Source organism: Sebastes umbrosus, chromosome 9 (genome assembly GCF_015220745.1).
Source record: "Sebastes umbrosus isolate fSebUmb1 chromosome 9, fSebUmb1.pri, whole genome shotgun sequence".
Classification (NCBI taxonomy): domain Eukaryota; kingdom Metazoa; phylum Chordata; class Actinopteri; order Perciformes; family Sebastidae; genus Sebastes; species Sebastes umbrosus.
The window spans coordinates 10104220-10120469 of NC_051277.1; the positions used below are offsets into that span (position 1 = coordinate 10104220).

At 38.9% G+C, this 16250-nt stretch overlaps 1 protein-coding gene across 1 annotated transcript in view; it reads left to right on the plus strand.

The window, feature by feature from the left end:
• The window catches only part of rxfp1 (relaxin family peptide receptor 1), a 62460-nt gene that overhangs the window by 36198 nt on the left and 10012 nt on the right, over positions 1-16250 (plus strand). The window contains exons 4-14 of the mRNA XM_037779244.1: positions 3635-3740; positions 5683-5754; positions 7740-7811; positions 9183-9254; positions 9562-9633; positions 9793-9861; positions 9968-10039; positions 10248-10319; positions 13259-13330; positions 13925-13996; positions 15461-15532. Of these exons, the coding sequence (XP_037635172.1) occupies positions 3635-3740; positions 5683-5754; positions 7740-7811; positions 9183-9254; positions 9562-9633; positions 9793-9861; positions 9968-10039; positions 10248-10319; positions 13259-13330; positions 13925-13996; positions 15461-15532 (823 nt within the window). The remainder of the gene's footprint in view (positions 1-3634; positions 3741-5682; positions 5755-7739; positions 7812-9182; positions 9255-9561; positions 9634-9792; positions 9862-9967; positions 10040-10247; positions 10320-13258; positions 13331-13924; positions 13997-15460; positions 15533-16250) is intronic.

The following is a 16250-nucleotide window of genomic DNA, read 5'->3' on the forward strand; positions in this document are numbered from 1 at the left end:
AACCAAGACAGAGGAAAAGTAGAAAATGTCTTATGAAGTACCTATCTGCGGTGATATTAAAGAGCAAATAAAATGAGAAAATGAGCAACACCTTCAATCATTGCTGACAACGCAGTCCTTCACACAAGAAAACACAAAAATGTCAACGAAGCTCTACTAAGGACTTAACGGCCAATTCTGGAGGGTAGAAATATAATGGCATGGATATAGATATAATAAAATTCTACGTTTGAGAAAATAAAAGTGATAAAGTGCACATAAATAACAAGCCCGTCATTTCCAAAGGAGAAAAAGTTTAGACAGACTGCTCTCCGTGGACTCTTCCCCACTTCCCCCCACACAAATGCCTTTTTAAATTACTTTTTAGGAATATATATATTATACCCAACACAGTTTTGTGTCCATTTATTTTGTCTGATACCCTCCTGTACTATTTTTCATGTGAACAAACCCATTTCATGCCCAGTCTTTGCACGGTCTTTTTCATTCATTTTCATTCATTTATGTGGCTCAGGACCATGATCACTAGGCATCGAGCACAATAGGAACACACAATTGGAACAGAACGACGGCATGGCTAAAATACAACAAATGTTACTTAAACAAAGGAAGGACATTCTTCAAAATGGCAGCTAGTTTAATCAGCTCTGGTGGTGGGATTGTAGCTTTTGTTGAGCACAAAGAATTCCCCCGTGTTAGCCAGTGTTTTGTTCCGTTAAAATCCAAAGAAGGCTCAGTCTGTCGCGTGATTGAAATAGACTTTTTGTATTCATTGCACATTCACCAAAAAATCTATTATAAAAGCCAGTGTTATAGTCTCCCTTTATGCATGTTTGCTTTCCCTTTTCCGTGTTTATCAGCCTCTTTGGAGACTGAGTGTCGATAAACATGTCAGATACAAACTGCAGGGATGCAGTTTTCATGTTGCTATTTTCTAATCATGCTTTGCCTGCCTTTTTGTTATATTTGTGCAAAGCTGGAGATGTGCAACAGCATGGCAGCACAATGCTCGACAACAGTATGAAAGCCAAAGAATAAGATTCATTTGCAGACTTCAAACCGACACTTCAACATAATTTAGTCACAAGGACACCCACTTTGCTGTTGTTATTTCCAGGAACTCTCATATTATTGTGTTGAATGCTGATGTTGGAGCTTTTTACATGGTACTGCATTGCAATAACCCTTCTAGAGCATTTAATGTCCACTGGGGTTGCCCATATGTTAAAAAATAATGTCTATTTTATTTTCACATACTCATTCAAAGCAGTACTCACAACAGCAGATATACAAAGCAGAACTCAAGACACATGAATATAGCTGGACTTGTTTTTGTCTTGTTCTTAACGACCTCTAACCAACCAGAAGAAAATGGCCTTTCTATTAAAAGCATCCTGTCCTAAATCATAACAATAGAGCTGTTTTATTGGAAGTGCCATGTTGGCGAGCAGCCTAGTCTCCTACAAATTACGTTCCCAATTATTTCTAATGGTAGTCCACAGAAAACCGAATAGGGAGCACGTCTGGGCAGATATGTGGGTGAAACCAACACAGGACTTTCACTGTTCATGTCCTGTGTGAAACCAAAATTCAACATGCACTTATTTTAATTTACGTACAAAGCCAAGCCATGATGTTTTACCAAACACAACCAAGTAGTTTTGCTGCGTTTTTGTTTTGTTTCAATTAAATTTTTTGTGTGTTTAAAACTGCGACCGTAATCTGAGAGAAAATATGTTCCCCTTGAAACGTAACAGAGTATGCAGATTATTTGTATGGGAAAGTTAAGGCAATCATAACGCGTTCACTACTTGCGATTTTTAGGTTGTAGCAGACACAAAGTTTTTGCGAAGGAGGCTAAATAACGCTTCACACTTATGGGAAAGGCTATTTTCAAAAGGATTTCTTGACCTCTGACCTCAAGATGTGTGAATGAAAATGGGTTCTATGGGTACCCACAAGGCTCCCCTTTACAGACATGCCCACTTTATGATAATCACATGCAGTTTGGGGTATAGTCATAGTCAAGTCAGCACACTGATACACTGACAGCTGTTGTTGCCTGTTGGGCTGCAGTTTGTCATGTTATGATTTGAGCATATTTTTCATGCTAAATGCAGTACCTGTGAGGGTTTCTGGACAATATTTGTCATTATTTTGTGTTGTTAATTGATTTACAATAATAAATATATGCATACATTTGCATAAAGCAGCATATTTGTCCACTCCCATGTTGATAAGAGTATTAAATACTTGACTAATCTCCCTTTAAGATACATTTTGAACAGACATAAAAAATTGGGTGATTAATTTAGAATTCGCAATTAAATATTTTAACATCCCTAATGGGAATGTAATTTTGTAGGCGACAGGGTTGCAGTGAGATATATGAAGATGTTCAGGAAATGAGCCCAAATGACCATCTCAAAAGAACATTCTGGTACTTTAGAGCACTTTAGAGCCGTGATGCTCCTGCAAAATTACAGAAATAAAAAAAATGTCATCTGAAACTGCTGGATTATGTTTTTTTTGCTTTATGTGTTCTGCAGTTCACCCATTGTATTGTTAGTCCATGTACATCTCTGTGTGTTAGGAGACTGTTGCAGTGCTTTAATGGAGTGCAAATTGGGTGTATTTGACACTAGGGGATACCTGATGCAAAAAGTTTGCAATGAATTTTGCTTTGTATAGCCAAAACCTATCAATCAACGAATACCTGAACCTTTCCTGTTGTGTGGACCGGCTCAGGACATTCCAAATAATCAGTTGATTTTTATGTCTCCGCACCGGCGACAGCTGTGGCCAGACACATTATGTTTTCTGGTTGTCCATCCGTCTGTCCATCCATCTGTCCAGCTGTCCGTCCACCATTCTCATGAACAGGATATCTCACGAATGCCTGGAGGGAATTTCATCAAATTTGGCACAAACATCCACCTGGACTCAAGGATGAACTGATTAGATTGGACACATTTTTTGGCCATAACTCAATAATTCATATGCTAATTATGACAATTTCACACAATTATCTAATAGGATAAAATGATGAAGTGATGACATTTTGGATGCAAACTGAAACTCGACTGGTTGGCGGAAGCATACAACCGTGAGGCGATAATTCTAGTTTTATTTTTCTCAGTCAGTAGTCACTCTGAAAACATCCCACTAGCTGGGAGAGGAATTAAACAAGACATGACTCAAATGTGTAATTGTCTGTGTAAATGAAAATAGGTTTGTCATATCAAAGGGAAGCATTTGGTTAATTCTGATGTGCCCTCAAATATAATTTGCTTTCATTGAAGTCAGTAATGCCTGGTTAAACAATATAATATCAGCTCTGTTTCATCACATCTTGCACATCCAAACAGGGATCTAATGAAAGATAATCAAAGCTGGCTTAACCCAGGAATATTCAATAAGCAATATTGAGAAACCTGGTTATATTATTAACTATTTCCAACCTATGTTCATCCTACATTTCTCTACATTTCACTCTTTCATTTATTTCTCTGCTGCTTTAATCGTAGGACTTACATTATCTTCCATCACCTCAAATCTTGACATGTTGTCACTTTATGACCAGTTGATCGACGTTTCCTCTGATGTCCCGTCCCTCTCCCCTCAATCTCCCCAGTGCTGGGTGTCGTTCCTGAGCTCTGTCAGTGCCGAGACCTGGAGCTGGACTGTGACGGCACACAGCTTCAAGACGTCCCGGTGGTGGCGATGAATGTCACCATGATGTGAGTAGAAAATAACCCCATTATCTTACAGCTCAATCAATCCCCAGGAAGCCTCCATCCCTGGCTGTGATTGCCACAGCGTGTGAGAAGCAGGACTTAACTCGAAGCCAGAATTACAGATGAATCTCTGGTGATAGTGACTCATGCCATCCCCTCACATTCAGCTGATGAGCAGTATATGTCCACGGAAGTCTTATAAGAGAGCCAGCATTACACTTGGTTGCTACATCTGGGGAGCATTCAATCAAAACAAATATATATATATTTGAACATGAATTACCCAGGGACATATCACCTTGTAGATTGTCACTTTTTCAGTCTTTATGTGTCATTTCAGGCTGTTTTTATGTGGCCTGTCCTCATTATCTCTTGCAAAGTGTCTGCTTTGTCATTGGCACAGCATCCTTTGCTTCATGACATACTTGGGTTGTATAATATTTAGCACTTTTTCACCCCTCACTGCCTAGAAATGTTCAAAAGAGTCTGTTTCTCTTTGTGAGTTCAAAGAGAGACTTTTTTATTCATCTAAATTTTGTTTTAGAACAAAAAAGTACTAGAGGTCAGAAATCCACCAAGGTGGCTGGTCATCTATGTTGCTTCCACAGGCAACATGGCTCTTCCTCTTGGAAACATGCTTGTCCACAACACATTTGTCTTTACCATGAGAGTCTATAGAACATCTACAAGGTCTTCTTATTTGTTACCAACATAAAGCATGCCAAGGGTGAAGGCCTCTTAGGTTAATTACCATGAAAGGTTTTTTTCGTTGTTGTTTGTTAACAAGTACTCCGCAGAGTACCGTACGTGTTTGCCACAGAAATGGACCATATAGTCCTCCTCTGTAAGTCGGCCAAGAAATCCAGTGTTAGAGAACGTTGAGCCCGAGGAGACTGTTGTCAACAGGAAGAAAATCTTACATCGTCCCAAAAGTGACCTCTGACAAGTGGCCGTGTGTGAGAGGATGAGCCTTTAATCAGCCTTTAATCCGTTAAAAGCTTCCGAATCAACAGCTGAATCATCTGGTTCATCAACTCAGTCACTTTGAGATGATCAAATGGAATTAGAAAGACCAGAAGGCTACTCGTTTTCCATGTTTAGAGATTATTCTGGTAATTGACTGAATTTGTTTTTGTGGGAAATTTATGAATGATATGAATTTGATCATTATTATAAGAATGAATTTAAAGTTGTGAAATATTTTATATCTGCCCACCTCATCTGATTTAAAGGTTGTTTTTTTTACCTTAATATCATTTTCAGGTTTTCATATTTGTATTTTGGGTTTCTACTAGAACATTTTCACAAGTTTTGATGTTCAAAAATCCCATTATTTTTCTCATACTGCCTGTCTGGATATACAAGTTCAAGTGTATATTTCAAATAAGTGCTTGTGCTCAGTGGCACTCTCTACTTTACACAAGTGACACACATCCCCAGACAACAGCAAGAACAATACACACAGTGTATTACACAGTGATACATCACATTTTGGATGGATGAGTCAACTGTTCAGCAACCTGACTGCCTGAGGAAAGAAGCTGTTATTGAGATGGGTAGTGTGTGATCTGATGCTCCGGTGACATTTTTTTAGATGGAAGGAGCGAGAACAGAGCGTGAGCTGGGTGGCTGGTGTCCTTAATGATGTTTTGAGCTTTCCTTTTGCAGCGAGTGGTATAAATGTTGTGAAGTCGTGGTTGTTCTGTGCCAGTGAATTTTCTTGCTGCCTATCGTAGCGGTACTTAAGTATTGGTGTCTTTTTAAATATATTGAAAGTTGAGATGGACATTTTAATGTTGAATAGGTCTTTTACAATTTACAATCTGAAGGGAAGATCTGGTCAGCTGTTGCAAAACGCAGCAGTACTGAATAATGATGAGTGTTGCTCGTGGTGTAAATGTCGTTCTATATTCTGATTGATTTTGAGCCTCTTTCTGTCCTTCAGGTCTCTACAAAGGAACCGTCTTCAGAAACTGAGAGCAAACACATTCTTTAAGTACCAGAGCCTACAAAAACTGTGAGTTTCCCATGAGTTATGGATTGCATTTTACTTATATATATATATATATGTTACTTTATTCTATTTTATTTTGCATCATGATGTTTTGCCTGATTGTTTAATCATCCTTTATTCAGTCTTCTTTTGTGTGCTGAAAAGCACCACATATAATATATAAGTATTATTAGCATGCATGGGAGCCTACAACATTCATTCAGTAAAGCGTAATGCCTTCATGTGATACCAAAGAGGTTAGGTTATCTTTGTTGTCCCTCGAGGGGAAATGTGTTTTACAGGCAGGGGTCACATGAAACCAATACAAAAGACAACATCAATGATTTGATCAAACATCAAACACAGAGCTAGAGCAGCGAATGGAAATTTGTAACCAAGGACACATATACAGTCGTGCAAATATGCAAATGTGCAATAGTGCAAGGGAAGAACAAAAAATTCAGCCAGTGTTATATGCTACTTAGCATATTAATAACACTTGGGATGCAACGCATTGATGCAATCGATCTGTAGCGGACTCAGTTTTAAAGCTAGAGTGAAGATACTGGCATCATATGAAACTAGAAAATCTAAGAAATCAATTGCTACCAACCATGTCATACTAGGTCGTTGGGAAGGAGGGTAAATAACGCTCCAAACTTGTGCTAAATTTTGGCGAGAAAAAATTGTCATAATCAATTTCAAAAGGATTTCTTGACCTCTGACCTCAAGATATGTGAATGAAAATGGGTTCTATGGGTACCCACGAGTCTCCCCTTTACAGACATGCCCACATTATGATAATCACATGCAGTTTGGGGCAAGTCATAGTCAAGTCAGCACACTGACACACTGACAGCTGTTGTTGCCTGTTGGGCATATTTGTTATACTAAATGCAGTACCTGTGAGGGTTTCTGGACAATATTTGACATCGTTTTGTGTTGTTAATTGATTTACATACATTTGCATGAAGCAGCATATTTGTCCACTCCCATGTTGATAAGAGAATTAAATACTTGACAAATCTCCCTTTAAGGTACATATTGAACGGATAAAAAATGTGCGATTAATTTGCGATTAATCACAATTAAATATTGTAATCGATTGACAGCCCTAGTTAAAACGGATCCAATAAAACATATGTAAAAGAGAGTCATCATCTCTGGATAAATGTTAAAAGAGTTCATTTTTCTCAACAACAAAAAAAGTCTTTGCTGGACCTTTTTAGAGGGAGCATCAACATGGGATTCGAAGCACAGTTTATCATCAAGAACTCAAATATTTATAGCTCTCTACTAGGTCAATGTCAACACCTTTAACAACAGTTGGAAGAGGGCTTGGTGGTGACTTCCTGAAGCCGAGATCATGACCAGCCTTTGAGTGACAAACACAACAAACTAGTTCCAGAACCACAAGGCTGAATATAAAGCTGCGAGGACTGATGGGAGCGCTGGCAGAAGCGATTGTTCCTCTCTGCGTACGGATTCATTCACTGCCGACTTGCAGTTGTTTATCAACCTCACACAGCGCCGCTGACTGTGGCGGCAAGAGAATAAGTCTGATCCTCCGCCAGGAACTATTTGGCTGCGTCAGACTGTCAGCCTTCCGAGGTTGCTCTGAAGGTTTGAGCGGACTGAAAAGTTCCCTGAGACAATGCATAAATAAACATGAATGAACCGCCAGGTGTGTAAAATACACAAAGAGACCAAACAAAGCTGTCAGTCGAGGTTTGCTGAGCTCACAGTATGTGCTATAAATGATGATGCCAGGTATTAAACAGACCACGATGGTCTGATATCAGCTCTCTCAGCTGGGCTAAATTCCCAATTAGGCTACAAATATATCTTCATGTAAACCAAGTTCTGTTTCTCACTCAAACAACCAGATTGAAGCATTGTGTGTGTTTGTTTTCAGTAAACCAACAGGCTCAAGTGTTATCCAATGTTTCTGTTATTGTTCGTTTGAAAATCAAATGATTCTCAAACTGTTTTGTGCTTTTTATATCTAGATATCTCCAACACAACATAATTCAAGATGTGAATCCTGACGCATTCAGAGGGCTGTATAACCTCACAAGACTGTAAGTTTGTTCATTTTTATAGCACATACCATTCAGTGATAAAGTACTTAGTAGTACTACTACATGGTAAATACTACGTATGCACACAAAATGGCACAGATTGGTGGTTCAGGCTACTGATTTTGTTGGAATAAGCTGTTTCATTCATGCTTCATGGTCACGGTTTATTCACATCTGAATGGCTCAACTGACTAGTAACATCCAATCATATTCATGCAACATGGCCATGATAACCTGACACTTCTCACTAGTTGTTATTGTGTTGTGCACATAGAAGTGTCCGGCCCATATACTGTAGACTTATAAGACACTAAAACAGCAAATGGCAATGCTGCTGTATCGCCACGGCAACCTCCTCCTTATTACCAGCCGCGACAGCAACACTGGTATTGTTTTCACTTTGTAACTCTGTGTGTGAGTCATCTTGGCTAAATGTGGTCCGGGAGACACCTACTGTAGCGGGAACTACCACAGAGGAGGTTTTAAGTATACTTTTCCAGGTGTTTATAGTTCTCTCTGTCTGTCTGTGGACAGATTTTGTGCAAGACGCAGTCACAAAACTTTACAGGTGTGTAGTCGAGACCAAAATGAAGGCTTGGATCAAAGATGAGTTGTGGTCCGAGCCAGAGCACCAGAAGTATGGGATAGCAAGATGGTCTGTAGTTTTTTCTGTCGGTGGACAGATTTTGTCACCATGAAATGCAAGATGCAGTCAAACTTTACAACTTAGTTCTCTGAGCAGAATCCTCAATGCTGTTCCGATTCTCTGAGAGCTCGCTTTTTTTCTTCTGTGTAACCATTTGCTAAGTCAATTCATTGGTGTAAGTGTCTCTGACTTAAATGCTACACACAGCATTACAGAAAGGACAGTGAGAGGCTACATGGGGAGAGCGGAGGCTGATGAGTACCAGCTAAATGTCAATGACAGCGGGATGTTAAGACGGAACCATTTTAGTAAATCAGGCTAATTTTGGAAACCTATCCTTACAACCTGGTGAGCCTAGTACATGAGCCAACTACAATCCTCCCTCTGCATTAACTTTCTATGTATTGTCTTGACGTCATGTGAAGAAAGAAAATTGTAAGGATTGCTAAATGATTCTTAGATGTACAGTATAAACAGGATGTGAATACATGTCACTAAAAGTAAATAAGTTCAATTATATTGCAACAAATGAAGCTTGATTATTTGCATGTATAAGAGTGTATATAGTAACCAGTAAAAACAGCTAAGAAACAACAAGTATGAACTATGAAATGCAATTGCAATACTTGGAAATGAGTGTATTGTACTTAGCTATACAATAAAAACGGTCCTATTAGTTTATCCTACATCCTGTTGAGGTAACAAACTGGTCTTTCCTCTCTTAGATATCTGAGCTATAACAAGATATCTGCCCTGATGCCGCGGGTGTTCCAGGACCTGCACAAGCTGGAGTGGTTGTATGTTTATTCTCTACTACTTATTCTCTATATTCTCTTCATGCTCTGCTGGAAAATAATATAAACTACCGCATATTAGGATATTTTACTTTCTGTAAATATTGATTTGCCAGAGACAGAGAAGTTTTGTGTTGAATAATTCCTGCTGATAAAGTGGAATTTGTTTTGTTTTGTTTTGTTTTGTTTTGTTTTGTTTTGTTTTGTTTGTATGCCATACATCATGCATATTTCTATTGATGCTGTTTCTTCTGAATCGATATTCTGCAAATGAGGCTGAAACTAGATCCTGTTTTTTTTTTTGTTCTAGGATCTTAGAAAATAACAATATCCATCAAATATCAACCACGACCTTCACAGGACTGAACTCCCTCGTTTTACTGTGAGTTTTCCTTTTCTACTTCTTTTTTCTTCTCAAATCATCTAACATTGTGGTTTTAAGAGCCTTGTTTGATCTCTGAAGGTTGAAGGAGTGTTTCTCCTTTGACCACTGAAGGAAATTGCACCACACTGTATTACATTGTGTCTCGCTGATTGACAGGGTTTTGATGAACAACTCTTTGACAAAGCTGGATGACATCTGCCGGGAAATGCCAAGGTTGAACTGGCTGTAAGTAGGATGTCAAGAAACCAAAAGCTGACTTGTCATAAAGGTGATATGTCTTTTGATGATTTCTCTGTGTGTGTTTGTGTGTGTGGTATGTGTCATAACACAGGGATCTGGAGGGAAATCTAATTGAAACCATTGGAAATGTCTCATTCAGCTCGTGCAGTATGCTGACAGTCCTGTAAGTATACATTTACATAATTTAATCAATGGCAAAGGCAAGTTTTTCTATTTAAAATTTGGACTTTCTCTGTGCGATGCTTGCAAATTAGCCTCAGTTTCTCAAAATGTGATGCATGGATCAACGCTGGCAGTTCATTAGATGTGGTTAAGAAGATCAAAAAGTAGTAACAGGATTATTTTTCTATGTGTTTCTTGCCTTTCCCCAGTGTTTTACAGCAGAACAGGATCAGCTATATACATGAACAAGCTCTCTCAGTCCTCCAGAAGCTAGGAGAATTGTAAGTTCATTTTGTTGGATTGTGCAAACAAACTGTAGGAAAATAAATATCACGACTTTCAGGATTGTGCCAAAAAGAAGCTGAAGTAATGCAATTTAAATGTGGATCACTCTGAAAATGTGCTACACATGCTTGATTTTAGAAATATCTGTAGAAGAGAAGGAAATGAGAAAAACAGGATGGAGAAATACAGTAAATGAACCATGGAGGGAAAAGTTTAAAAAAGCCTTTGGAATAACTTGATTATTTTCTCTCTTATAGTCTTTGCTTGAAAAAGTACGTGAGCCTTAAACTGCAGTAACTTTCTGTCTAAGCAGTAAAAACTTAGCTGCAGGCAACAACTGACACCATCCAAGACCACCAGTCTAATGATGTCACATTTAGAATAAAGGCGTCGTTGAACAAATGCATGTCACTTTGTTAATGAAGACCATTTGTTGTTTTGTGCCCCGTTAGCTGTGAGGCCTGAGGATTTGTATCTGTGGTTTGTTCGTGTTTCAGTTAGTCACATATCTCTGCACTTTCTTGGCAGATTGTAGATACATTGGTGGCCCCCAAAGATTGTTTTAGTGAGCCTCTGACCTTTTCGTCTGGTCAAAATGTCCCCGCGACAAAATCTACAGGTTGGATTTCTGTTAAATTTGTGGTGAATATATCCATGGTCTCCAGGGGATGAATTCTGCTGGGTTTTAAGGCTGTGACTTTTCCACTAGTGCCACTATAATGTGAAAATTCCCAATTGTACACAAGAAATAATAGAAAGCAAAATGGCAATTAAGTTTATAGAGGACATTAATGCTTCCCAGAGAAGGAACCATTTCCAATTTGGACACTCATTAGCAGTGTTGTAATACTCAAGATTGGTCTTGCTCTCAAGACCCCTTTTTAAAGGTCTCGTATCGGAATCGACCACATTTTTACTTGGTCTTGTCTCAGTCTCAGAAAAAGAGGACTCTGGATTATATTTCAACACCGGAACGGTCAAGACTACAACTGCAGGGATATCTCTCAATTGCCTATGCATTGACTGATTTATTTGTTAACGGCATCACTGTGTTTGCTCATAGAAAACAAAGGCAAATTCCCACACAATGTCTGCTTATTTTATCAAGACATTTCTCAAGGTACACTTATTATACATACACACACATAGAGAATATATGGCAATAAAAGAGGCGGATGAAGAGAAATCTTCATTAGATTTTATGGGAATGTGGATCTTTCAGATCATTTTGAGGAGTGCAGATGGTTTGCATGCTCCACATTTTATCATAAGCATCGTATCATGCAGTGCAGGACTCACACTTGTCGGTCTTTGTCTTAACTTGGTCTCAAAGTCTTGGTCTTGTCTCGGTCTCGATACACTCTGGTCTTGGTCATGACTTGGTCTCAGTTTAGGTGGTCTTGACTACAACACTGCTCATTAGCTTTCCTCAAGTGTCGTCACCATCAGGTCCAATTGTAGATCCAATTGTAGGTCAGTTGTTGTAGACAATATCTCAAAAACTAATAGACTGTTTTATAGGTATTTCAAGTTTTAAGATGTTAACTCCAACTTGCGCATTTGCACCATATTTTAGGTACAAATGTACAACGAGTCAATGAGATATGGTAGACGCCCAGGTAACTTTATGTTAAAAGAATACGAATAAAAGCAGAAAGATGACAAAGAAGTACGAGAATTATTAGCACCGTTCTCAAAATCAAAGTAACCTGTTTAAAATTACATGAGTGGCTAGCTTTATGTCATGCCAGTCTGATCTTTTATTTTATGTGCCTTACTGTTGGCTGAAATGATTTAGTCTTTACAAAGACTTTTGTAGCCGTTAAAAGCCTCATGAGTCCTGACAAATCTTTATTGATTTAGACTTTTTATGCCTCAATGGATCTTTGAAGGATAGTTTGTGGAGACAACCTCACATGAACTGTAAAATGTGACTTCTGCTACCATTATCATCAGTCGATATCTTGGAGGCTCACATACTTTAAAAGGCAAGACTGTGAATGCTTTGACTGTCCTTAAGAAACACACTTGAAAAAGTGCAGCTGTCTGTGTTTGTCTTTTGGAATGACTGAGATGAGTGTTAGACCACACTTTGGGAGCAATTTCGCAATAATCTAGATAATGTCGTGATCCCTAATTAACACATTTTTCTTAGAAATGTAAATATTAGACATGGTAATATTATGTATTTATATTGCCAACAAATCCCATGAAAAGAACAAATCCAACAATGAATTTAATCCTACTAACAGGTTTAGTCAAAGCCTGATAAAACACATTCATCTGTGCTCATCATAGAGCTCCATTGTTGTCCAAGAACAACCGCATCAATGAGTCACACTGTCCTGCTGCTGTAAATACATACTGTACTAGTGCACAAAATGTGCTTTATCTTGTCATTAATTTCAACAACAGCATTTTATAAAATGTAACGTAACATGTTTATATCATCACAATGCAATTCCACTGTAAGTTAATAAATAAAGAAGGAAGCATTTCAAGTTAATCAAAGTATATACTTATCAGAACAGATATTGTAGTTACAGTGATCTTTACCCTTCACCTCAGAAGTGATAAACTGCATGTATCCTCAGCAGACCTTCATGCCGTGCAGCCACATGTTTCTTGAGGGTTAAGACGCTCACTTTTTATCGACTGTGAAAGTTCACACTTTCCTGGAGCTATCGTTAGCACCATAGCCGTCTCCATTTACACATATAACCCACAGCGGAATAAAGCTAGTTCATGTAAGGCCAATGAAAATCATGGTTGCATCCAAAAGGTGAATTACATTATGAAGTTATAGAGACAGTATGTAATGCAGGAGTGTTGTTTCCAGTGTTGTTTTCAATCTTCCTTCAGATACCTAGTCATCAATATTTGTTTGTTGTTTTGTGTTTTTGGGGAACCAACGTGGATTTGTCTCGGCGCGCAGGGATCTATCCAGCAACAGACTGGTGGCAATCCCACCCAATCTCTTTGTCTTATTGGGGGATTTGCTCCAACTGTGAGTTCTATTTACACAAATACACCGGGATGTACGGATCTGTATACAAGCATAGCTGTTCCATGAATATTTATAGTAGGGTTTATCTAGATAGAATTTCAGTGTGATTGGTAAATACAAACTACAAGCCCCTAGATCAGTACTGACCACGGTGACCAACACATTGCATTTTTCTTGTGGCTGCTTCACAATAAAAGCCACCCTGTGTTTACCCAATTGAACGCTTTTAATGTGAAGCAGCAGTAGGACGTTATGGTTACATTAGCAGTAACTTATTACGTTGTAAGGGGAGTGAACAGTAAACAAAAATAGCGCTGGAGTACATGTTACATTTTCCTGTGAATCCCTCGTTCTTAAATAGGCAATCTGAATCCAACGCAGGAATGGCGGATTCAGCCACTACTTATAAAAACTACTATTTAGAGAGATAATTACTGCTTGTAAATGCATGAATGATTAGTTCAGAGAAAATGCAGACCATAATAGTGATAAAAATGTTTTTTTATTGTCATGAAAATCTAATTGTTATGTAAATAATAAATGGGATTTATTTCCATGTTATCTAATCTAGAGTCTCTTATCTTTATCTTCAAGGAATATATCGTACAATCCCATCGTGGAGCTCCAAGTGGACCACTTCGACAAGTTGCATAAGCTGAAGTCATTGTAAGTATCATGTTGCTACACACTGAACAACTCCGGGGTCTGAGAAGTGAAGCCAATGCAGAAGTGCCTTAAACTTGCATTCTTTCTAATAGCCAGCAGGGGGCGACTCCTCCGGTTGCAAAAAGAAGTCTGATTGTATAGAAGTCTATGAGAAAATGAGCCTACTTCTCACTTGATTAATTACCTCAGTAAACATTGTAAACATGAGTTTATGGTTTCAATCGTTAGTTTCAAGTCTTCTTCACTACAGCATGATGTTCATTTAGTAAATTATGGTCTCATTTAGAGTCAAATAGACCATAAAGCAGGGTATGCTTTAGGGCGTGGTTATCTTGTGATTGACAGGTTGCTACCACAGCTACCGGTCTGGGAGTTGTCTGTGTTTTCTTCTCAGGACTTTAACCCTTTCACAGTGTGTTTTCAATTCATGTAAGTTAATTAGAACCTTTTTGGCCCCCTGAAAATGTCTTATTCAGCGTTTGGTTGTACTTAGCTCCACCCTCTCATGTCACTTCTGATTGCAAAAAAACAAAAAGGCCGAACTCGAGGCTTCAAAACGGCAGTAGTCCACAAACCATTGGGTGACATCACGGTGATTACGTCCATTTCTTATATGCAGTCTTGAGAGACATTTGAGCTCTCCTGTCATATGCTTAAAGCTGTGGCTCAGGAGGTACAGCGGTCGTCCACTAATCCGAAGGTTGGTAATTCAATCCAGAGCCCCTGCAGTCTACTTGTTGAAGTGTCCTTGGGCAAGATACTGAATCCCAAGCTGTGGCTGTGCCATCGGTGTGTGAGTGTGCACGTATGAATGTTTATCGCTCCTGAGTAGCTCAGTCCGTGGGGACTTGGCTTGGGAACTGGAGAGTCCTCGGTTCAAATCCTCCTACGGACCAAGTACGGAGTCTGGACTGGTAGCTGGAGAGGTGCCAGTTCGCCTCCTGGGCACTGTCGAGGTGCCCTTGAGCAAGACAGCCCCCTCGCTCTGACATCTCTCAAATAATGCATGTTGTACATGAATGTGTGTGTGAATGGATGAATGCTGGCGCGTGTTGTAAAGCACTTTGAGTGTTCGCTAAGATTAGAAAAAGCGCTGTATAAATGCAGTCCATTTACCATTTAGAAGAGCAGCAAACATATAAACGCACTGGATAATGAAAATGCTGAAAATGAAAAAGGACCCTGACAAGCCAGGAGGAGGTCATTATTCTATCGACCGTGTCCCATTTTGTGAGGGTCACCTCATTTGCTGCATGAAGGTTTTTCAGGGTAAAACGGATATTATGTGCTCTTTCTTTTAACAAAATGAAAGAAAATGTATTTTGGCTAGGAGACATGTTTCTCACTTAGTCCTTGAAAGCAGCTATGTGCTTTTGAAGACTCAAATCAATATACTGTAACGTGTCTGTGTGTGTGTGTGTGTGTGTGTGTGGCACTCAATCAAAATATCTTTATATTTTCTAGGAGCATAGAAGGCATAGAAATTGGAAACATACAACGGAGGATGTTTGAACCTCTCAAATACTTGACTCATATGTAAGTACTCTGTGTTTGTACTGTTAATCTTTGTCGTTTGGTCTGGACTGTCATGTTGGTTGTAGACCTTTCACACGTATACATCTAGCGGTGAGTCCAGGACAAGCCTTATCGAGACTGTCAGGCTTCTCTTCCAGCTGGGAGATGATTAAGTCTGGCTTAGCGTAATCCATCTTCTCTGTGGGTAAAAAAGCTCCATATAGACCCATGCAGGTCCTGGAAAAGATGCAGCAGATTCAGCCAAGTGCAAATATCCTCAAGGGTCTTTATTCTGTAGCATTTCATCCATGTTTTGGTAAAATACGGTTTGTTTTTCTCAAATAAAATTTCTTAATCGGGCAAGAACAGATTTTTGCTTTTGTCTCCGGGATTTCCGCCTTTGGAGCCACACAATGGAAGTGAATGCAAATTTAATTTGTGGTGCTCGCAGCATTAAAAAGGGATATTTATCTTTTCCAAAAGCAACATCTCTTTACAGAAACAGTGTCCCTGTTAGTGTGGATAATCCACAGATTAAGTTGTAAACTGTTTTCGTAGGGCCTACTTCTTAGGTAGTAAGTAGTTATATGAAAACTGTTCACTGTGAGGTGCATGGATTAACCAGAGTAACCTGAAAACAACATTTCTGGAAAGACATATTGCTGATCAAGTTTTAGTCAACCTTGCAACTTGGCTCTAGGGATGGAAATGTCATACTGTTAGTCAGTTGGTTCACCAT